This window comes from Staurois parvus, unplaced genomic scaffold (assembly GCF_062004578.1).
Source record: "Staurois parvus isolate SC_StPar_1 unplaced genomic scaffold, SC_StPar_1.0 ptg000032l, whole genome shotgun sequence".
In the NCBI taxonomy this organism is placed as follows: Eukaryota; Metazoa; Chordata; class Amphibia; order Anura; family Ranidae; genus Staurois; species Staurois parvus.
Genome location: NW_028317828.1, coordinates 2,115,208 through 2,138,995, shown reverse-complemented (window position 1 = coordinate 2,138,995; position 23,788 = coordinate 2,115,208). Strand labels below are relative to the sequence as shown.

Below are 23,788 nucleotides of genomic sequence, written 5' to 3'. Positions count from 1 at the left end.
TGACCCAAGTGCTGTAAGTTCTGAGCTCTAACCACTAAACCACTGTGGGAGACACAGTTTGAGCTATAATGTAGAATAGTTACATTGTTTAAAAATGATAGAGCGAGCACTGGTCAAATGATATAGACTAGTAAAATGGTATTACACAAGATAAATATAACCACGAACAGTAGTGCATGAACTCGTGAAAGGTCATCCACCCTTGTGACAGTGTACTACACTACTGAGCACCTTTCTGGCTCCTGTGGCTGAGCTAATTCCTCCCCAGGACCATTTGGGCACCCACCCTGATGGATGGATTGAGCTGGATGACTAACCCATAGCTGCCAGCATACCGCTGCACCCCCAGATGTGTGATGTGTATAACCCATGCACATTAATACTTTTGTTCTGGTGAGTGTAGACCAGTCCCAAGGGTGGTTTACCTTTCACGAGTTCATGCACTACTGTCCGTCACGGAGAGACCACACGTGCCATTCATAGGCACTCTCTGAGTTGGTACTCTCACACGAAGGACATTCCATTATTCAGGAATGATTCTATGAACTTATTTTAGCACCATTTACAATTTTACATCATTGTTGCAATTCTTTGCACTTTTTGGTTTTTGCATGCGTTCATTATTGATCACATGCATTTATAGCGCTGCACTTGTCTTTAACATAGAATAGTTACGTGATTGAAGAGAATGAAGATATATAATTATATTGGGAAATTAGAAGTATATAAATTATTTGAGATATAAGTGTGAAAATGTTTAACATTTGAATACAGAATGTATGACATTCATTAGTAAATGCATTAGTTTCCTGATCATTTTGGAGAAACAGCAAAAAAAAAGAAATAAAAAAAAATAGAAAATTCTAATACAGGTGTACTATTTATTACATTCTAAGGATTCTCTTTTGCTATCAGAAAAAATGTGCCAGACGGGATACCACATTTACTAATAGCAAAGTAGTCAGTAGACGCTTGTTAATGAGCTTGCTAGACGCTGGTCAGACGACTGATTGATTGACCTGAGTCTGCCTGAATGGTCAGTCTCTGCTAGTACACTCACATCTTAGTGAATCAAGGCCATTGTTTCTGCCATTAATGGTCCCTTAGACAAAACAGGGAAATATATTGATTTGTTCCTCAAAGATATGGTCCCTAATCTATCCTCTTATGTAAGAGATACCAAAGATGTTTTGGCTAAAATTGAGAATTTAATAATAAACGAAAACTCCATTCTAGTTGGAATAGATGTAGAATCACTTTATACATCAATTCCACATGAATGTGGTTTGAGATCGACTTTCTACTTTCTTGATAAAACATACCCCATTTTAGGGAGACAGAACGAATTTATTAGTGAGTTACTGGATTTTGCACTATGACATAACTTTTTTCAATTTAAATACCTTTTATCAACAGATTAGAGGTACAAGTATGGGGGCACCATGGGCCCCGGCTTATGCCTGTCTGCATTTAGGTTTTTGGGAGGAGCAGGTTGTCTTCAGGTCAGCAGGGTTTCTTGCACATGCCCAGATTTGGTTGAGGTATATTGATGATGTCTTCCTTATATGCAGAGGAACATCGGAGGAATTAAAACTTTTTATGGAGGAGTTAAATCAAAACTCCTTCAACATTGGACTTACATATGTGTTTGATGAAAGATGTATCTCTTTTCTTGACCTGGAAATTAGACTTGAGGACAAGAGACTCCTTACAAAAACATTTAGAAAACCAACTGCAGCTAATACCTTATTAGAGGCCAGAAGTTATCATCCACGTTCACTAATTTCAGGAATCCCGGTAGGACAGTTCCTGAGATGTCGGAGAAATTGTTCAAATATTAATGATTTTAGGATGGAAGCGCAGGACCTCTATAAAAGGTTTAGAGAACGGGGATATTCTCACTCTCAGATTAGAAAAGCTCGGAGACGGGCATATCAAACTGACAGTAAGAGTTTATTGTCCCCTAAAGAGGATAAAAAGGTTAAATTAAGTGAGCAACCTGTTAGAATGATAACTCAATTTGGAGCTCAATGGCAGGCTGTGAAACAAATATTAGAAAAGCATTGGAAGATTCTAACCCAATGCCCCAAATTGAGTAAAATTGTAGGTGAGCACCCCCAAATGGTAGCAAGAAGAGCACCAAATCTTGGTGACCTCCTTATTCATTCTGACTATCAACCGTTAAAACAAACAACATGGATGTATAAGTGTGGAAAATGTCAGATCTGTAAATTTGTGGATCGTACAGATTCTTTTTGTGACTCAAAAAATAGTACTCACTATAAAATTCAAAGCCTTATAAATTGTTCCACAGTAAGAGTATTATATATACTGACTTGTCCCTGTAAAAAGATGTATATTGGTAAAACTAAAAGACAACTTAAAGTACGAATAGGTGAACACTTTAGAGATATCAGATCCAATGACCCTGAGAGTAATTTAGCTCAACACTATGCTAAGCATCATGGAGGTAAATTGGATGGTACAAAAGTGAAAGGTTTTTATGCATTACATTTTCCCCAAAGGAGAGGTGATTTTGACAAAGAATTATTAAGAAAGGAAAAATATTGGATATATAAACTTGATACACTGTACCCAAAGGGGTTAAATGTAGAGTGTGATCTCCAGGTATTTCTGGATAAATAGCTTTACACGTATTTTTTATTTAATATCGCCATTTTATGGTGAACCTGTGGTAATTCTTTATCTCCATTAATGTTAAAATAACATGTTAAAATAACATGATAAACTTTTCTTTCTGTGGAGGTGTTCAACTGTCTGTTGGTTTAAAATTGAATTTAAATTTAAATGTGATAAAAGATTAGTTGTTGAGCTAATTAGCTTCCTTTCTATTGAGAATAGCTGTATGTTAATAAATGTTCATTGTGATTTCCAGGCATCTTTGGTGAAATAACCCTACATAGGGATTTTCTAATTAACATCGCCATCTTCTGGTGGTTTTGTGGTAATTATTATTGTGATCTTTAGATATTTTTAGTTAAATAGCCATATCTGGGGATTTCCTTATTAATATCGCCATCTTCTGGTGAGTTTGCGGTAATTTTTTATCTCCTTGAATACTAATAGAATTGATGTCTTTCCTTTCTTTGATATATCCAGTTGCCTGTTCTTTTAAATATGAGTAATGACCAGCTGTTGTGCTAAGTAATTAGCCTTTTCTTCCCATTGAGAATAGCTGCAAGTTAATAATTTGCATGAATGGGTGGGTTCAAACCCACTATAAATAGGAAGCTGAAATGCAGGAGTCTCATTGGTCCTGACGAAGCTGAGTGAAATACGCCCATCGGCGAAACGCGTTGACGTCATAAGTCAGATACGTCACTTCCGGTCATGCGCACTGGTGATATGCACGCCGACCTACAAGGAGGCAGCCATTTTCACATGCCATGAGTCATGCAAAGCTGTACAGGCGCCATGGAGAGGTCGGAACCCGCGAAATGTCGGCTGATGTAAGCGGTAGTTCCCTGGATCAACACGGCAGTACTTATGAAGGATATCTTTTCTACTACCCATTGCACAGGTGGTGAGTGGACTGTTACAGGACCAATGAAGAAGGCTCCTTGCGACTTATATTATAATATAATATAATTATATATACAATAGAGTGAGAGCTCTTAAAGTGACTATTCTTATATCGTTTGTCTTATTACAGGATGGGGACATTATGGTGTTTTATATAGAAACAAGGCATACTACATATATTGCAACGGGCGGAAGACCTACTGGGCCTCATCTTGTTTCAAATATTAAAGTGGTTTGCAGTCCACATGTTGTGGTGAAGAAACCATATAAAGCAGGCCTCTGCTATTTGCATCTATTTCTCCATCAAGACAATAACAGGGACTCTTTCACCTATAAGAATCCCCGCAACTATTCATGTATATTACAGATGAATGGGCCCCAACCACATGTGCCTCTATAGGGTTGTACTGCATGAATCCATTATCATATTATTGGGGTTATTTCCCCCTTTTCATTCAATGTTTTACCCACATTGCCTTATATAGGCTTAGGGTTATGCTTCTCTCCAGATGGTAACTGTATCTGTCTTTTTGGCTTGCATGTGATATTATATATACCCATGGTACAATTTTTGGAAAAATCTCCTTCAGGGAGTGTAACCTATATGATAACAATATGTGCTTATATACATAGCATGTGATATTATATACCTATGGTATAATTTTTTGAATACACCTCCTACAGGGAGTGTAACCAATGTGCAGGTGCTGCAAATGCTTTAGACTATGGTGGTCATAGCCTTTGCAGCACATAAATCTAGACCGGTCTTGGTGTGATTTTAATGGTTTTAGGTCTGTGTGTATTGTCTCATACTGGGGTGATGGTAAACCAGGGCTATTGCCCGTGTGTCAATCATTAATGTGTAATAAAGCATAATTTTTGGAAATTTTTCCGAGTATCGCATTCTGTTCATAATGTAGCCGCTTTCCTGTGAATCTCTTTTCACAAATCCCTTTTAATTAATTGCCACCTATCTTTTCCTAACTCTTCACTCTCCTTATTCTATTCAGTCCATCCAGGAATATCTATCAACTGTAAATCAAGTCTTTCACAAAAAGTCTTTAGAGCTTCTGGAAATCTCAGTCTCACCAATTGTCCATCTTTTGCTCCCAGTCAGGCATGCTGGAAAGCCCTAGGTGTACCGAACATTCTTTTTATGCATCAACTCCAGTAATGGTTTCAAAGTTCTTCTTCTTTCCAATGTCTCTGGCGCTATGTCCGCATGAATTTGAAAACTTGCTTCTCCACATTTACTTCTGGAATTCCACGTAGCTTCTTCCAAATGTTTGCCTTATCTTCGTAATGGTGAAATCTCACGGTCAAATCTCTAGGGGCCTCCACTGTCCTGCCTTGGGGACATTTAATCTTGTGTACTCTAGCTTCAGCTGTTCTGTCACTGGTCTACCCATTATTGGATTAAATATTTTCCTCATTTCATCCCATAGATCTTCTCCTGACTGTACTTCAGGCAAGCCCCGCATCCTCACGTTTTTCCTTCTATCTCTATTCTCTTGATCTTCCAATTTATATGCCAACTTCCTTTGTGCTCTACACATTTCCTCCACTTGTGCTTCTAACTTAATAATTACTGGCGCTTGTTTCTCTAGTCTTTCTTCCATTTTTCTCCTGTGGGGGCATATATTTCTTTATTGTTCTTGACTGAGATGTTTTTATTTCTCCACCCTTTGCAGATCTACTCCTCATTTTGTTGATACTTTCCCTTCTGACTCCAGATCAAAAGTAAAATTGTCAAGATTATAATTCTTAAATTTAAGCTTAAATCTCCTTATAGATATTTTTCACTTCTTAGGGTCCAATATTGTACATAATATACATGAAGGTAATTAGCTTCTAGTTCATTTCTTTTTCAGTCCCACTGGGTGACCCTCTCGTCTTTTTTTCTCTTCCTTATCTCAATTAGTCCTGGTGACCACCCAAAACCTCCAAAATTAGTAAAGAAAACATTTTACATCCAGTCCTTTTTTAGTAGGTCAATAATTTAATATGCCTCAACATGCAGCCACTCACCGTCTCAGTCCCAGTCTTGTATGGAGGGCTTCACAGCCGTTGTCTATCCTCAATTTGAGGTCCTGCTGGAGTCCTACTAGGGGTGTGATTACCTTAATCCAAATGGGATTTTTGGATTGGAGAGGTCACCCTTCATGGTTGCGAGGTTCTAGTGCTCTGTATCTTTTAACCGGCTCTTCCTCTGTTGGCCCCAGCATCTTCCCAGACACCCTGTCGCTGTCTCTGTAACAGTGCCACCTCCAGTCCAATCATCAGTGGCTGTCCCCAGAGTTCTGGGTGCACTGTCCTTCCACAATGTTCCTGTCAGCCTCTCCTCTAGAGTGAGGCAACAGCTCCCAAGACTCCCCTCCATTGTCACGTGGGCGCTCAGAGTCTCCAGCATTTTGCTAACTGACCACCGTCCTCATTCAGCCAAGGGATCAGGGGAGAAAGACGCTTCTGCACCCCCAGGGCCACACTTCACACCACCACACAGACTCCAGCCTGAAGGATAGGTAAGGAAAGGGGCTTCAGAACACTCTCACTCTTAGGAATCCACAGACATCAGGAGCTCTCAGCTCTAGTGTCCTCCCGGCGCCATGTTCCGGGCCCTCCCCGAAGCCTCTCAGTAAATTCCAGACTGTTCTCTAGTCCAAAACACCTGGATGAGAGAAATTGTATATAGTAAGAGTTATGTTTTGCTTTAAACACTTTAATACTGGGCACTTTTACCCCCTTTCTGCCCAGGCCAATTTTCAGCTTTCAGTGCTCTCACACTTTGAATGACAATTGCGCGGTCATGCAACACTATATCCAAACTACATTTTTATCATTTTGTTCAGACAGCTAGAGCTTTCTTTTGGTGGTATTTGATCACCACTACTTTTATTTTCTGCTAAATAAACAAAAATGTCCAAAAATTCAGAAAAAAAGTTTTTCTTCATTTTTGTTAGAAAATTTTGCAAATAGTTAATCTTTCTTAATAAATTTAGGCCAACTGCTACATTTATAAATAACCCAAATCAATGTATATTATTTAGTCCTTAAGAAAAGTTATAGAGTTCACAAACTATAGTATATATTTAGCAAGAGGCATGGTGAGTTTTTTGAAGGTGTAATTTTTTGTCATAATTTTTTGAAAAGTTACAAAATTAAAAAAAAAAATTCAATTTTTTTTACATACTGTCACCAGTGCAGTACAACATCATCATATAACTGGTGTTGGCAGTGATCAGGGACACTGACTGGTGACAGTACGAAAAAAATATATTTTTTTAAATTTTTAGTACATTTTTTTTTTTTACAATTTTTTTTATAACACACTGTGACGTGAGGTGGTGATTAAAAAAAAAAATTAAAGGAACACTTTTTAATCAGAGTATAGCATCATGTCAATTCAACTCCTGGGGTATTTATCTGGTCAGTTAAGTAGCAGAGGAGGTGTTAATCAGTTTCAGCTGCTTAATGAAATTAACAACAGGTGCACTAGATGGGCAACAATGAGACAACCCCAAAAACAGGAATGGTTTTACAGGTGGAGGCCACTGACATTTTTTCCCTATTCATCTTTTCTGACTGTTTTTCACTCGTTTTACATTTGGCTAAGGTCAGTGTCACTACTGGTAGCATGAACCGATACTTGGAACCTACATAGGTTGCACAGGCAAAAAAAAAATGTTTTCCAATTTTTATTATATAATACAAAAAACAGTGGTAATCAAATACCAACAACACAAAGTTCTATTTGTGCAAAAAAAAAATATATATATTTAATTTGGGTACAGTATTGCATGGCTGCGCACTTGCCAGTTAAAGTAGAGCAGCACTGAATAGCAAAAAATGGTCTGGTCATAAAAGGAGTAAAACTTTCCAGAGGTCAAGTGGTTCATGCCTTCTATGCATGAAGGTAAAAAAACCTTCTGTGTGCAGTGCCACCCCTACCTGAGCCTCCTCCGATCCAGCAATGTTCATGGTAGCCTTGGCTGTATGTGGACTCTCCCTCCTCATTGGCTGAGACAGCAGTGGGAGCCCATTGGCTTCTGCTGCTGTCAATCATAGCCAGTGAACCACTGAGGAGAGAGCAGGGGTGGGGCCAAGTTGCAGCTCTATTAGTCTTATGGATGCATAGAGCAATGGCTCCGAAACAAGCACGTAGCGGTGCCCCCAACGGAAGCAGCCTTCTCTGGTGCACTGCTTGACGGGGAGGAGCCAGAAGCTGACCTGAAAAGAAGAGGATCAGGGCAGATGTGTGCAAAACTACTGCACAGAGCAGGTATGACGTTCGTTATTTTATATAACAAAAAGAAGCTGTAGTAGCACTTGAAAAAGGCTTATAGAATTGAGGGTGTCCACATATAATCAAAACACCACTGCATGGGCACATATCTATAGAGAAATCAGATTCAAAGTAATAGAGAGAGAGGTGGGTAAGCTTGGCAAGCCAGACAAATAAAATGGTCAGGTCAGCAATGAGGAACTCCGTGCTTACGATAAGACTTCCTTCCCCAGCAGGTTTCCTTGACCTGTGTTACTATCTACACAAACATGGCTCCACTCCCTGCATTACACACTGCCATTAGCCCCTAGTTATCGTTTTCCAGTGACGTCACTCCTTCCAGTAATGGCGACCTGCAATAGAATTTCAACTCCCTCAGATACCCAAGACAACACGACCATCTGCCAGGTTCATGACATCACTTCCTCCCGCCGCTGCTATAAAATGGGACCTGCGGCCACGACACGTTCTCTTTCTCCTGAGTGCAGCTGCGGAGTTAGGTGAGGAGATGCAGGGTTATAGAGTATTGCGGCTTCCTCTAGCCGAATGATCTTGTGTAATAGGCCGTTGTATATGTGAAATCCTTATTATCGGGATGGTTTGTTTTACACATGGCAGTCTCCCGGACACGTGCTGTTTGGTTTGCTCACATTTCCAGCATGTAGGCTTTGTGGGGATTGCAGTAAGAGCACATTTAGTTCGTCTTTTGACCACTTGCCCTTCATAGGATTTACCCCCTTCCCAGGCAGTTTTTTTTTGTACCAGTATTGGTGGTGATCAGTGACTTATAGTGGGGCTGTGGTGGGCATTCTGACACTGGTTGGGGACTAACTGCCACTGATATCCCAATGACATTAATACAGTGACCAGTGCTAATAATCCCTGACACTGGGCATGAAGGGGTTACTATCTGGGGTGTTCAAATGGGGTTAACTGCTGTTTAACATTGTGGTGTTATTACTAGGGAGAAATACAAAGCAACATGTCCTTGCTGGCAGGAGAGACTTATTTACACAGGTCTCTCCACTGGTTTGCTTTACACAGCGAATGTTGGCTGCTGTTGGGGCATCTCTGGCTGAAACCTGGTGACTGGACTGCTGGTGCTCCCTACCTGGAGATGCAAATCATGTGTGATTTTTTTTTTTTTTTTTTTTTTTTTTTTTTTTTTTTTGTGCATCCTTGCTCCCCTGTAGCAGTCATTCTTCTATAGGGTGGTGGGGAAAGCTGTTAAAGATATTATATACCCTACCTGGCTGATAGTACAAGGCACTGCTAACTAGTTCAGAGAACTTACTGCTTCTCTTTACTAAATGTAGGAGGGAGACTGACTGGCATGGGTGCCATTTGAAGAATGTAATGTCTTCTGAGTAAAAGTTATTCTGATTGGATAAAGTGGAGATCACTTTACCTTGTCCAGTCAGGAATGTTAAATTCATTCAGATATGTGGTACCAAAGGAAGATGGTTGAATGCCATGTTGACAGTGTAGCAGATGTAAAATCCTTTATTGCAATCTTTACAAACAATATAAAACCATGACTGCTCCAAGACTGGACTGGAGAAAGTAAATGCGTTTCACACAAACATGTGCTTGGTCATTAGTCTGTAATGACTAAGCATATGTTTGTGAAACAAGTTTACTGTTCTCAGTCCAGTCTTGGAGCTGTCATGGTTTTGTCATATTTGTAGATTCCAATAAAGGATTTTACAGCTGCTACACCAACAGTGCGGTCAACTTTCCTTTTGTACCACTTCTACGATCACGGACTAGGCCTGCACTGATGTTTGGGGGCCATGTGATTCAGCACTCACATGAAGCAATCTTTCCTTTCTCCTGTGTATTCTCTGGCATTCTCTGTGTATACTGTGCAGCCAACCTCCTGTGTTCACAGTACATCAGGCTGACTGCTAAAGCATAGAACTAGGAAAGAGGTGGAGATCACTGAATTTCTGCAACTGCAGTCATTTCCAGCCTCCTTTGGGATTGACCAGTTGCATTGGTCCAGCTTGAACCAATGTAGCATTCAATACATTAAATTGATCAAAGCTGGACCAATATAACTGTATAAAATATCATATTCTATCCTAATGTCCTATCCCTTTCATTGTACCCATTATTAAAATATAAAATGGGCAACACTTCTGTGAAGTGTTAGGCTGGCCATACAGTGCACATTTTCTTAAATTTTTTACTTTAGATTTGCCAAAACCATATATGAAGTCAAACCTAAACACTTTCAATTTGTGTGCAATCAGGCATGCCCTGGCACTACATAGTGGAAGGTAAATCTAAAGGAAATTGAACAAGAAAATTGTATAATGTATGGCCAGCTTAAAGCGTAATATGCCTACCAACCTGTGAATTAGTGGGTGGCTTCACCTGACTTTTTCTTGACTGTTAAAATGACCATACACTACACAATCTGTGCCTTCTACTATAGGTCTACCAACTGTAGTATTAGGACTGTCTGTGCAAATATAGAAAAGCTTGTTTGGGTTTATACTTTTCTTTTATCAAGGAGATTGTACAATAAGACTCCAAGCACCCTAGTGGTTTTAAGCTAGAGGCTGGGATCAGCTTTTTTTTTTTTTTTTCTTACTATTTATGCTCACTATTTTAGGCTTGTAGTGGTTTTTAAGTTTCAGCATTTAGGAGCAGCAAAATGTTTAGTTTGTGTTTTCCAGCAAAAAAAGCTAACCGCTTTTTTTCCCTACATGTACTGTTAAAACGCACTTACCAGTGGCTTTTTTTTTTTTTTAAAGCTTAAAAAAAGCTTAGGCTCCATGCACACTAGGCTAAATAAAAGCCAGAAAAATGCTGGATGAACTCGGTTTTTGTGCCAGCTTTCTGCAGCGGTTTGGAGCATTCAGCTTTTCTGTGGGCAAATTGCTCCCAGAAATGCAAAATTCTCTTTTCCTAGAAATTGAGGCTTCAAAAACTAAAATGTGCATGGACACATAGGATAACACTTTGTTTCTAGAAGCAGAAAAAAATGCTCAAGTTGCAGCTGCTCTCTTGCAGGTATAGCTATGTAACATGTTAAAAGTGCCTAAACTGTTTAAAATCAAGTAATACATGCTCATCTGACACTGCACATGCTCAGTTGCTCTTTTAGGCACTGCAGAATCTGTAGCATGCATTCTGTTGACAGGCTGAAGAATTAATTACAGGACTCTGGGCTTCAGCAATGGCAGTCTCCAGCAACAAGAACAATGCTGGAGGAAATTTACAGCACACTAACTTTGATTACATTATTATTATTGTGGGGTGTTTCTTGCTAAAGAGCATTTTGTTTTTGTGGATAGAGTTCTTCTTTAAGTTAAGAATTGGAGTATTCTATTCTGTCCAGACTGAGGTAAACAAGGACCCTATGCATGGCTATCATAGGATTGGATTGAGTTGAGTGGAATTAAGGGGCAATACCTGCTTGGTTGAGAGTACAGTACTTGTAATTCTTTGGTTAGTGTAAATTGTAGCTCTTTTCCCCTGCAGAGGAATGGTTAAGACACTTCAAGAATTCCTTTTAAAGGACTTGGGACAACTTCAGGATTCTCCCCTTTAAAATTATACAATCTTCAGGCACCGCATTCTTAAATGTAAAAACTATAATAGTTTTAAATAATGCAGCAACATCCACATATAAATCCCAATGCTAAGGTGCTTTAGTCTTCCAAAGTAAATTAATTTGCATGCTGGCTTCAGCATTTTTCTACCTTGCTCAGTTAATGTTACCCTGGTGCTGATGGGGAGGGCAAGGGCAAAAAAGGATGCTGTGCAGGCGCCTTTGTCAACAATGACATCCTTGATTGTTAGGATGCTGGAAGGTTGTAATGGTGCACAATGAACCTGTGGCTTAGTGTAAGCTTAGGCTGGGTTTTTCTAGGAGTTTGCTCAGCTGGGGATCTGTCTGCTGATCCTCACTTAGCAGGTGGATGACTGGTCCATGTCTGCTCTGCTTGTGCAGAGCATACACAGCCTGCTCCCCACTATAGGTAGTTGGGTGTAAATGAAGACTGTCAGTTTACATCCAACTGCCATATGATCTGCTAGATGGAACAGTTTTTAGCAGACTGGATGTCAGTAGGTGTAAAGTGACATGAGTCTGTTTACTCCCATCGCTCCATAGAGGAGAATGAACTGTGATTGGGACTGACTGATAGACCTGATTGGTCTGCTCATATGAAAAGGGCCTAAGTTGCAGGCTTCATCTGCTGGCTTGTATACAATTTTTAGGCATTTTGCCAAGGGACTATGGTTGAAAGGCTGTGTCACCAGCTTCACAAGTGTGTGCAGCTGAGCCTTCCACCCCCATACCTTCTTATTTGTCACACGTGTTCTATGCCTGACTGGTAAAACTAGTGCTGGGTTTCTTGTCAACATATTTGAATGGGAGCTGGAACAGGCAATGCTGCAAGAGGTAAAAACATTTTGAGAGCAGGATGTCTCTGCTGTTTATACTTTGGTTATGGAGGGTGGCTGGAAGCCTTAAGGTGTCCATAATTCCTACAGATCTTTTTAGATCCTTTAGAACCTTGGTAGGTTGCCCATACACTTTTTTTTTTTTTTTTTTTTTTTTTTTTTTCACTTTTTTGTTTAACAAGAAGGTTGAACAAAGTGGATGGGAAGAATAAATCCTGTTGAGCCTTTGCATTCTGACAGCCTTTCTTGCCATCTGATTAGTGTTCAGAGTTGCCAGCTATACCCAGTGGCACTGACTGATCCAGAAAAACCAGACAGGCTGGTTGTACACTAGTCAATTGATAGAGGCACTTGTGTACAACCAACATGACTACATAAACTGAAATTTGGTCAGTCCCTACTGAACTTAACAATGTAGCGTAAGGGCCTGCCAGATTGGATACAAAGTGAATAGATTGCTCGGGTTTGTCATTTAATTTTTCAAAATGTAAAGATGTATGGAGACTGTGTGGCCATCTTATAGTGTATGGCAAGCCATAAACTGGTTGGCTATTATACTAGAATAGCGTGAGGTCTTGGTGAACTATAATTCTGAAGCCCCAAAGTGAGAGGAAGCTGTATGTAGTTCAAAACAGGAGAGATTCTAGGATGCACTGACTAATTATTTTACATAGTTTGTGGCGTTGAGTCTTTGGCTGGCCATACTTTGAAATTTGGCCAGTCGAGCAGGAACCAGGCACATTTCAATCTATGTTTACTTCTGTACAACCACCCTTTTTTTTTTTTTTTTTTTTTTTTTCTTCTCAGGAGTAATTCCCCATCCACCTTGACTGGGGGAATCTTTTTAATGAGACTAATGTATGTGCTGTCTTATCCAGAGCTGCATGTTAAAGCTTAACTAAAACCAAAAACTAATCTTGCATATTGCAGCTTGCAGTCCTTGTAGGTTTCTTTTTCTTTTCCAGGCTTTTTTTTAAATCTAGTCATGCTGCTAATTTGGTTTACAAATGTGTGTGCACTTAACCTCCCTGGTGGTATTTCCAAATGTAGCTCGGGGTAAAGTTTCAGTACCACAAGTGGTAACCCCAAGCTACACTTGGGCTTACCATGCGGCGGTGCTCCGGGATCCCTCAATCACTTACCTTGTCCTGCGCTCCCACGATGTCCCTCCTGCAGTGTCCCCTGAAATGTCCTCCAGCGGATGCCAGTATCTGCCATCTGGGTTCCATCCCCTGCGAGCTTCGGGACGTATGGGGATGGAACTGGCAGGAAACTTGAAAATGACAAAGTGACATTCACTAAAATAACATAGTAAAACATTACTGTATCAAACAATTTCACATTTTGTCCCTAGTGCTTTGTCCTCTGCCCTGCCTAAATTTTTACTGTTCTTTCTGCCTGGAAACTGAGAAATGTCCATGGCATCCAAAAAGCGTCCCTTTAGGTCAAAATCTTTTTTTAGACCAGCTAGAGAACAGAAATAGTAAATTAGAACCACTTGCAGAATTGAGTGATTTGTGGGGAAATTTGTCATCAGACACTGAAAACGATTCTGCGACTTTGCTCAGTGATGTGCGAACTTGGTGCTATATTTCAAATTGCAGTTTTTTTTTTTGATTATATTAAATTTTTTATTTTTTTATGATTAAATTATAATTTATGATTTCATGTTTCAAATTTTAACATACCCGGGATGTTTACTTAGACTGTTGCTCTGACAGATTTCAGTGAGTTATTCCTAAAAATTACAGGCCTACAATAAAAAATACATTTCCATGCAAAAAAAATGTACTGCTTTGAGCACAGAAATATGGACATAATCAGTCCACTAGGGAGGTTAATAATTTTGGTTTAGAAGGTTCTTAAATTATTTCTTCAATGATTTTAGGAATCCAATGCAGTCATGGATTTTACTTGACTGATTGTGGCTTCACATTTACGAGGAGCATCTTGAAAATCAAAGGTAAGAGTAAGTCCTAGTACATTAAATGTCTTCAGTGCAAATGATGGATGTTCTCACGATGGTCTTCCAAGCCTCAGTGGTGAAGAGGCTCTGACGACATTGCCAGTAGGCTTAACTGATGCTAAACTGCATGCTTCCATAAATAACATGATGAAAGCTGGTATCACACAGATAATGAATTATTTATTTTCTAGGTTGTTAAAAGATGGCACTTTTCAGAGTTCTATGGCGTGATGCAAAAACCTAGCTGCTTTCAGGTAGGAATGGCTTGTGCTTAGTTATAATTCAGTTGCGCTTTCATGCACTTGGCTATACTATGGGTATGTATTTTGGTAGATTGTGCTACGAGCACAAGATATTCTTGTCAAAAAATTGACTGTTGCTGAGATGTAGCTTTTTTTTTTTTTTTTTTTTTTTTTTTTTGCTGTAAGCTGCCTCAAGTGAGCAGCCAGATGCTGGCACTTGACAATGATCTTGGGTTTTTTGTTTACAAAGATACTGTCATTTAGCTGAACTATGATGAGTCTATCCCGAACCTGAATTGATGATGACACAATTTTATGGATCTGACTGCTGAGTTCAACACAAGATCTCATGTTAAAGCCAAACTTAAATTGCCTTACGAGACACTTTTTCCTGGTCATAACTTAACACTCCCTTTTCTTCCAGGATGTACGATTTCAGCCTCAGGATATCATTTTGAGCTGGTGAATCCTTAACCAAACTACCAAAAAGGTTTGTATTATCCTTGCATGCACCATAAAATCCTGTAATAAGTTTCTCCCTATAGTTATTGCCCAGAGCCCTTTGCAGATTAAAGAGTGCCTTTCTAGTATTTACATGTAACTCAGCTTCTCTTGGTTAGAAGTGGGGAAAGCAATAGATCAGTAGTTTAGATATTTGCTATGGGGGCTGTTGGTGGTTTTAGATGCAGCGCAAATGATGTCTGTTCTCACGATGGTCTTCCAAGCCTTTGTAAAAAAGGCTTTGACGATGTTGCCAGATGGCTTTGCTGATGCTCTGCAGAATCCCAGGGCAAACATTAGGGCTTTTTGTATAATTTTTATGTAAAATAAATGTTTTGCCTACACAGGTGATATGGCTCAAATCTGTTGCATACCTGATTTAAGAAAACACTTGGACATCCTTTGTACATCATAAGCACTGTTGGGTATGTTTGCTACTGTAATACTTGTATTGGGATGCATGTATGTGCTGCGACCCATCTAAAACTATAGGGTATAGCCTTTTTTTGCTTTCTCTGACCAGGGTTTTTTAGCCTACCTTATAAGTGACTGTTAATCAATTCTTCTGAAAATTCAGCAGCTATAAATACTGTAGCTGCTGACTTCTATTAAAGGACACTTTACCTTTCCAGTGCTGTCCTCACCCAGCCTAGTTCGCTAGTCTTCTTCAGGTGCCTGGTGCTGACATCTTTTGTGTAGAAAACCTGTTGTGGCTTCACAGCCAGCTTCTCACTGTGCTTTCACAAGCTGCACTGCTGTAGATGGTCCTGAAGCCTTTTGGGACCTCTAACTTGTCCCAGAAAGTTGTGTGGATGAGGGGGCCGAACTTCTGCTTGTATTATCTAGTCCAGGGGTCTCCAAAAAAAGGCCACTCTACTGTCCTTCAGACCTTTTTTGGGGGGCCTGACTGAGGCCAGGCCTGGCATGAGTTGAAAGTAAATGTCTCAGGTGTGGTGTTCAGTTGCATAGTGCCCCACTGGTATCAGTGGGAGGATTAATGCCCCAAGGGCTGGATAGAGGCTAGCAAAGGGCCCAGTCATTGATGTTAGTGGGAGGAATAGTGCCCTAAATCAGTGGGAGTATTCATGCCCGAAGGGCTGGATAAAGGCTAGTAAAGTGCCCCATTGGTGGTGTCAGTGGGAGGAATAGTGCCCCAAGGGCCAGATAAAGGCTAGCAAAGGGCCACTTGCAGCCCTTGGGCTGCAGTTTGGAGATCACTGGTCTAGACAATCGGAATGGGGCCCTGTCAACCAGGTACCCACTCCAAAATGGTAGAGTAGAAGACAAAAGCAAAACTTCCCCTTTTGAGTAAAGTTCTACTTTAAACCCCCTTCCCCCACAGGCCACAAATTGCCTGGCATAACCAAGAAAATTACAACTGTGCTCAATTGCTCAGAGTATTATGTGCCTCTCTAACAACTCAAGTGTGCAAGAGGTGAATTGGCTGACATGTGCCCTTTCCTGGCTTATTTTCGAAGTACTTTTTCTAATGAGATGGCTGTCATTAAGTTGACACTAGGATGATGCAGCAGGTCTTCTTGAACATGCAGTTTTTTGTGAATTATTCAATTATGACTATCTGAACAATGATGAGTCTATCCCGAACCTGCATTATGATGACAAACTATGGATCTGACTGCTGAGTTCAGTTGTAGAAATGTGACAGTTTAATGAAATGGTTACCACATAATATTGGAGTAATTGGTATTGCTTTTCAACAGCCTACATTGTAATTTTTTGCAGAATCTGCCAGAACTGATTTCAAAGTGAAGGCTAAACCTTATTGGTGAGTCTTCTCATTCAAGTGGTCTTCACTTTAATATCCGTCAATGATGCTTTGTATTTTACCTACATTGTTTGATATCTGTGAGAAAAGCTTCATTTTCTGAGACGATGCATTACTTTGTTGTGTATGTTTGTCCACCCAAACCTATTTAACTTGAGGTTTTTTTTTTTGTTTTTGGTTTTTTTTTTTTTTTGCAGATTACTTAAGACTTGTGCACTTCCAACAGAACATTTACTATTCTGTGATTTTTGTATCCTCAGATGTATGCTAATGTATTAAAGAATATTAAAATAAGCTTGGCAAAACTTTTTTTTTACAATAAAATCTTTCTACTGTTGAAGATTTATCTGGCCATACAGTGAGAATTTCATTTGAAAATGTATTAAGTTAACCTTTAAAACATGGTACCTGTATTTAGGGTGGAAATGTAATGTTACAGCATCTGCTGCCTCTTGTACCCCCACCATGCAACAGCAACACAAATTGTGCAGCCATGTGGTGCTCTTCTCAGTACAGTAAACCACGAAAGCAGACAGCTTGTAGTTGACAAGCCCTGCAGCTTTCAAACTGACCCATATGGAGGTACTGGGTGAAAACTTCAAGGCTTGCCTGCAGAACACTGGTATTACATCACTGATCACTTACAATGCTTTCTAAGCATGCATACTTTCTGCAAAAGTGCCTTTTTTTTCTTTTTTTCTAATGGTGAGTGGTTGAGTTTTTTTTCACCATTTTTGCTGCATGTTGTGCAAATTAAGCACATAACCTGGTCTGAATATGAATGAAACTCCTATCTGTTGTGTCTACTTCCCTAACTGCTCCAAACAATGTTACTGGAGAAAGCTGCAATTTCCTTGTAAGGGCTTCCAACTTTGATGCTTACATTCCTTAAGACCCACTTTAAGAAAATTTACACTAACCTCTTTAATTTAATGTGGTTAAACTTCAACCTGTAACTGCTGCAATATTAAAACACTGCCATGATAACCTCATTCTGTACAGAATACTTTCTGGGCCAGCTTTCTGATTTTAATTAGCTCATGCTTAGGAATGCAGGCACTCAGATTCAAACCAATCTGCTTGATGCATGCCCCAGTATACAAGAATTACAATGTAAAGAACATGGTGAACTTTCACATGGGCCAGAATGTTTAGATCAGCAGGGGATCTGTCTGCTGATGGACAGATGACAGGTCTGTCCACCAGGCATAGCCTGCTCTGGTCTAGAGGCAGCCAGGTGTAATCTAACTTTGCTCTTTTAACCACTTGAGCTCCTGAGGATTTATCCCCCCTTAATGACCAGGCCTCTTTTTGCTACTCGGTGCTGCACTAATTCAACTGATAATTGTGCGGTCATGCAATGCTGCACCTAAATGAAATTTTACACTTTTTTTTTTTTCACACAAATAGAGCATTCTTTTTGGTATTTGATCACCTGTGCACTTATTATTTTTGGCGCTATAACTAGAGTTTTGAAGAGAAATAATTTTGAAAAACATCAAACTAAAATTTTGCCATTTAGGCCAAAATGTATTCTGCTACATGTTTTTGGTTAAAAATCCCAATAAGTATATATTTGCTTTTGTGAAAGTTATAGCATCTACAAACTATGGTATAGATAATGGAATTTACACAGCTTTTACTTTCTGACTGCCCATCACATTTCTTGAGGTGCTAAAATACCAGGATAGTACAAACACCCTCAAATGATCCCTTTTCAGAAATTAGACACCCTAAGCTATCTGCTGAGAGGCTTATTGAGTCCATGGAAGATTTTTTCCCGAGTCATCTTCTAGGACAGCTCACTTGAGAGATAGGGCTCCTCCCAGGAAACACCCGCTCCACCTTTTTTCCCCTTTTATAGGCGTCCTCTCTCCCATTGCCCCCAGTTTTAGTGTTTCCTCCGGCCAGGAAGGAGCTACGCCCATTTTTTGTTTTTATCTGGGCTCTCTGGCGGAGTACAGAGGGTCCCTGGCTGAGGCCCCCCCTTCCTCCAAGCGAGGCAGGGGCCTTGTGAGGGGGGGGACCTTTCAGCCAGTTTTCCACTCGGGGAATGCCCGTTGTAGGGTGGGGGCGTCGGCCCCAGATGGTCCCAGCGGGGCTCTCCAGGGGGGGTAGAGCCCGCTCCGCCGACCGAGGCATTGGTGCCTTTCCCTGCGGGGTTTCAGGTAAGTCTTACCTGCTCCTGGGATCCCGGCAGCATGGCCAGGAGGCTCGGCTGCGGAGGTCTGGACGCTGCGATCGCGTCACTTCCGGGTGTCGTCACTTCCGGCGCAGGAGCAGGGAACGGCCGCCGCCATCTTGGAAATGGGCGGCGGACCGTGGAAGGAACCCGTGCCACGGCCGCTTCTCCACCGGCGGCCGTGAGAGGGAGGTCGGCGAGGGGGGATCGCAGGGGGGGGGCGGAGCCCACCAGCCCCTGAAAAACCGCCGCACCGAGGCAGAGTCTGCGGCAGCATGGAGGCAGATCTGTCAGGAGCGGGGGAGGCCTGCAGTAAGGTAAGGGCCTTTGGCAACTCTCTTTTGTTTTTGCCCCCCCCCTCCCTCCTCCCCTCCCGGGATGATTGGGTGCCCCCCACGCACACACAGCCCCCCTCTCCCCCCCCCAGGCCCACGGCTGGAGCTTTCACAGTGGCACAGGGGGGGAGGCGTTGTTTTTACAGACGCATGAACGCATGTATCTCCTTGTCCCCAGATGGGCCCACAGGAGGAGGATAGAGGGGAGAAAGAAGCTCCTTGTGAGCAGAAAAAGAAGTGTGCCACTTGTAGGAAGAAGCTGGCGAGCTCCTGGAGGAAGCAGCTCTGCCAGGGGTGCATAGACAAGCTCATCAAGAAGGAGTCTGGATCTTTTTTTAAAGATTTCCTACAAAATATGACACAGGAAATGTCCAAGACATTTCAAAGCTTCAGGGAACAGAGGCCGGGGCCGGCCCAGGATGAGCCCCAACCGGGCACTTCTGGCACCCAAGGGGGGAAAAAGAGGAAGCTGGACAAGGTAGCGCCGGTAAGGGACTGGGAAGAGGCCGAACAGTCGGACACCTCAGACTCGGAGGAGGGTGAGATTGAGGCTCAGGGCCCAAAGGCAGACAGGTTCCTTTTTCAGGTGGAAGACACGGAGGACCTGTTAAAGGTGATCTATGAGACCCTGGATCTGGAGGAGGAACAACAGGACCTCTCTCTCCACGACCAACTGTACGCAGGGCTACAGGCAAAAAGCAGCCGTACATTCCCAGTACACCCTGCCCTGTGGTCCACGATCAGGAGGGAATGGGAAGAGCCAGAGAGGAAAGCTTTCCTTCCCAAGAACCTCAAGAGACGTTTCCCCTTTAAGGAGGAAGATGCCTCGGTTTGGGAGACTGGCCCAAAGCCAGACGCCCCTCTCTCGAGGATCTCGAAGGACACGGATCTGTCCTTTGAAGACGGTGGGTCCCTAAAGGACCCAATGGATCGGAAAGCAGATGCTTTCCTGAAGAGGGCATGGGAAGCATCCGCAGTAAATTTTAAGCCTGCAGTGGCAACAACCTGCGTGTCCAGAACCCTGGATGTGTGGTTGGGGCAGCTCCGTTCGCATCTGGAACAAGGCACCCCGGGGGAGGAGATTCTGAAGTCCCTTCCGGTGCTGGAGAAAGCGGTGGCCTTCATCGCGGACGCATCAGCAGAGACCATCAGACTCTCTGCTAGATCTACAGCGCTCATAAACTCGGCGCGGAGGGCTATCTGGCTGAAATCTTGGCAGGGGGATCTGGCCTCCAAGTCTAAACTCTGTGGCCTGCCGTTTGAAGGAAAACTCCTTTTCGGCCCGGAGCTGAATTCAGTCCTGGAAAGGTCGGCAGACAGGAAAAAGAGCTTCCCGGTCCCCAGCAGGCAGGTCGGACGGAAGGGGTTTCGCCCATCCAGGCGATACACGTCAAGGGAAGCTAGGTTCCAAACCCAGCGCCCAGGCTGGGGCGCGAGAAGAGGCAGGAACGAGCCGAGAGGCAGGGGAGGTTTCCTTTTCAACCCCAGCCAGAATAGACCCAAAACCCAGCAGAAGTGACTGGAGAGGCCAGGTGGGAGCGAGGCTGGGGCGCTTCCACGCACAATGGCTAAGGATAACCCAGAACACCTACATTCTGGAGGCCATCCACAGGGGGTACAGAATAGAGTTCACAAGGGCCCCCCCTCAGAGATTCTTTGCAACACCCCTGCCAAAGGACAGGGCCATGGCGGATGCGTTGGTGGACCTCCTACAAGATATGCTCAGTCAGAATGTTATCTGCCAGTTGAGAGAAGAGGAAAGGGGAAGTGGATTCTTCTCCCATTTCTTCCTAAGGAAAAAACCGTCAGGTGCTTACAGGATGATATTGAATCTGCGGAAGGTGAACGAGTTCGTGAGGCCCAGCAAATTCCGTATGGAGTCCATATACACGGTGAAGGATCTCCTTTCACCTGGGGTGTTCATGGCCTCGATAGATCTGCAAGATGCATACCTGCATGTCCCGATAAGAGAAGACTCCAGGAGATTCCTGAGGTTTGCGCTGGAAGGCGAAATGGGTCCGGTGCTATTTCAGTTCAACACACTCCCCTTCGGCCTGTCGTCGGCCCCGAGGATCTTCACCAAGATTCTAGCGGAGCCTTTAAGAGTTTTGAGACTGGAAGGGATAAACATCATCCCCTATTTGGACGACCTGCTTTTATTTGCGGGCACAGAAGGTGGCCTGAGAACGCACATCGAACGTACGATATCTTTTCTGGAAAGTTTGGGGTGGCTTATCAACAAGGAGAAGTCGCAGCTAACCCCCTCCAAGAGGATTACGTACTTGGGGTACGTCCTGGACTCCGCACAGGCCCGGTCATACCTCACATCAGAAAAAGCCCTCAACCTGCGGCAGGACACAAAGGCCCTCAGGAGGATGTCGACCTGCACGGTCAGGACCGCGATGAGAATAATCGGGCGGATGACAGCGGCAATACCAGGGGTGCAATGGGCGCAACTTCACTCCAGGGTTCTGCAAAATCACACCCTTTCCCACTGGGACGGCAGCCGAGCAGGTCTGAATTCCAGGATCCGCATCACGCAGGAAGTGAAGGAGTCACTAAAGTGGTGGGGAAGCACTCTCACTTTGGAACGGGGAAGAAGTTGGAGGTTGGCCAGCCCAGTGCGGATCACCACGGATGCAAGCATGACTGGTTGGGGTGCCCATATGGAAGACGGCCTCGCCCAGGGCACGTGGGGTGCAGTGGACTCCAGCAGGTCGTCAAATTACAGGGAGCTGTTGGCAGTTTTCAAGGCACTTACGACCTTTCAGGAAAAGATAAGGGGGAGAGGTGTCCAGGTTCTCTCCGACAATACCACTGCAGTGGCATATTTGAACAGGCAGGGAGGCACAAGGTCCCCAAGGCTGATGGAGTTGGCCGGATCCCTCCTGAGCTGGGCGGAGGAAAACCTGGAGTTCATCACGGCAGTACATCTGAAAGGGGACCTGAACCAATTGGCGGATCAGCTGAGCCGAAGAGAGGTCAGCCAGACAGAATGGTGCCTCAGCCAGTCAGCGTTCGATCAGATTTGCGCCAGGTGGGGCTCCCCCTCTATCGATCTATTTGCCAACAGCCAGAACACAAAGCGGGAAAGGTACTTCTGCCTGCAGAGGGACCCCAAAAGCGAGGGGATAGATGCGCTAGCCCAGCAGTGGGAAGGAGACCTCCTTTATGCCTTCCCTCCATTCAGACTACTGCCGCAGGTGATACAGAAGATCCAGTTGTCTCAAACCACAGTTGTTCTGATCGCACCATTCTGGCCCAAGAGATCTTGGTTCTCCCGGTTGAAGGAGCTCAGTTTAGCGGACCCTTGGATGATGCCACCCACACGCGATTTACTCACCCAGGGGAGGGTGATGCATCCTCATCCAGAAAGGCTGTCCTTAGCGGCGTGGCTTCTGAGCGGGACCGGCTAGCGGAAATGGGGCTGTCGGCAAGAGTGGTCGCCACCCTCTTGGAGGGCCGGAAGAGGTCGACGAACGCCTTGTACGACAAGGTCTGGAAGAAGTTTTCCGCCTGGAAGGTCAGAAACGCAGCACCGGGCACGCCCATTTTGCATGCCGTTCTTGAATTCCTTCAAGCCGGTGCGGATAAGAATCTGGCCGCCAATACCCTCAAAGTACAGGTAGCGGCTCTGTCGAACTTTCTCGAGCTGAGGTTGGCGGCAGACCCCTTGGTAATCAGATTCCTGAAGGCTATCTCCAGGCGCCGTGCCCCGTCCTTGCCAAAACTGCCAACATGGGACCTGGGCACAGTCCTGAAGAGCTTTCAGCGGGGGCCCTTCGAACCGCTGGATGAGTGTTCGCTCAGGTTTTTGACGCTTAAAACCATCCTCCTCACGGCACTGGTTTCTGCCCGCAGGGTCAGCGAGTTGCATGCCCTTTCAGTGATCGAGCCGTACTGCACCATCTTCTTGGATAGGATCATCCTCCGCACGGACGCGGCCTTCCTACCTAAGGTCGCGTCACACTTCCATAGATCTCAGGAAATAGTAATACCTTCCCTGGAGGCCGATCCGGGCAGCACGGAAGACTATAGCAGGTTAGACGTTCGACGGTGTTTGATCACGTACATCGAACGCACGAAGACATGGAGACACTCGTCCCGGCTTTTCGTCCTATTCCAGGGGCCAAGGAAGGGGGACGGTGCCTCCAAGGGCACCATCGCCAGATGGATCAGGGAGGCAGTTTCGGAAGGTTACAAGTCGGCAGGCCTGTCACCACCGCCCGGCCTAAAAGCCCACTCCACGAGGGCCACTGCGGCCTCCTGGGCGGAAAAAGGGGGGGCCTCCCCCGGACAGATCTGCAGAGCCGCAACGTGGTCCAGTTTCGCCACCTTCACTAAGCATTACAGGCTGGATCTGATCGGCAGCAAGGACCAGGCATTTGGCAGGAAGGTCCTACAAGCAGGGTGCCCGCCCTAATGTACGTATTTCTATTCTACTCCTCTCAAGTGAGCTGTCCTAGAAGATGACTCGGGAAAACGCAGTTATTTACCTGTTAACTGTATTTCCAGGAATCTTCTAGGACAGC

The 23,788-nt window shown here is 43.5% G+C and overlaps 1 protein-coding gene, 1 long non-coding RNA gene and 5 other non-coding genes across 7 annotated transcripts; all 7 read left to right on the top strand.

Moving 5' to 3' along the window:
• Window positions 1–8,247: 8,247 nt before the first annotated feature.
• On the top strand, window positions 8,248–17,033 carry LOC149470731 (uncharacterized). Its single transcript, XR_016308041.1, has 7 exons — window positions 8,248–8,325; window positions 14,133–14,207; window positions 14,402–14,464; window positions 14,877–14,942; window positions 15,301–15,378; window positions 16,697–16,739; window positions 16,937–17,033. It is a non-coding gene; the product is annotated as an uncharacterized LOC149470731 (long non-coding RNA).
• Window positions 14,243–14,335, top strand: LOC149470736 (small nucleolar RNA SNORD35). Its single transcript, XR_016308155.1, has one exon. It is a non-coding gene; the product is annotated as a small nucleolar RNA SNORD35 (small nucleolar RNA).
• LOC149470735 (small nucleolar RNA SNORD50) lies at window positions 14,719–14,787 on the top strand. Its single transcript, XR_016308156.1, has one exon. It is a non-coding gene; the product is annotated as a small nucleolar RNA SNORD50 (small nucleolar RNA).
• On the top strand, window positions 15,142–15,232 carry LOC149470734 (small nucleolar RNA SNORD35). Its single transcript, XR_016308154.1, has one exon. It is a non-coding gene; the product is annotated as a small nucleolar RNA SNORD35 (small nucleolar RNA).
• LOC149470733 (small nucleolar RNA SNORD50) lies at window positions 16,535–16,599 on the top strand. The gene has a single exon (XR_016308157.1). It is a non-coding gene; the product is annotated as a small nucleolar RNA SNORD50 (small nucleolar RNA).
• Window positions 16,775–16,848, top strand: LOC149470732 (small nucleolar RNA SNORD34). Its single transcript, XR_016308153.1, has one exon. It is a non-coding gene; the product is annotated as a small nucleolar RNA SNORD34 (small nucleolar RNA).
• Window positions 17,034–18,998: 1,965 nt separating the features above from the next.
• Window positions 18,999–20,775, top strand: LOC149470730 (uncharacterized). The gene has a single exon (XM_089660866.1). It carries the CDS (start codon window positions 19,435–19,437, stop codon window positions 20,773–20,775), a length of 1,341 nt encoding a protein of 446 aa, XP_089516992.1. The 5' UTR covers window positions 18,999–19,434.
• The last annotated feature ends 3,013 nt before the right edge of the window (window positions 20,776–23,788 follow it).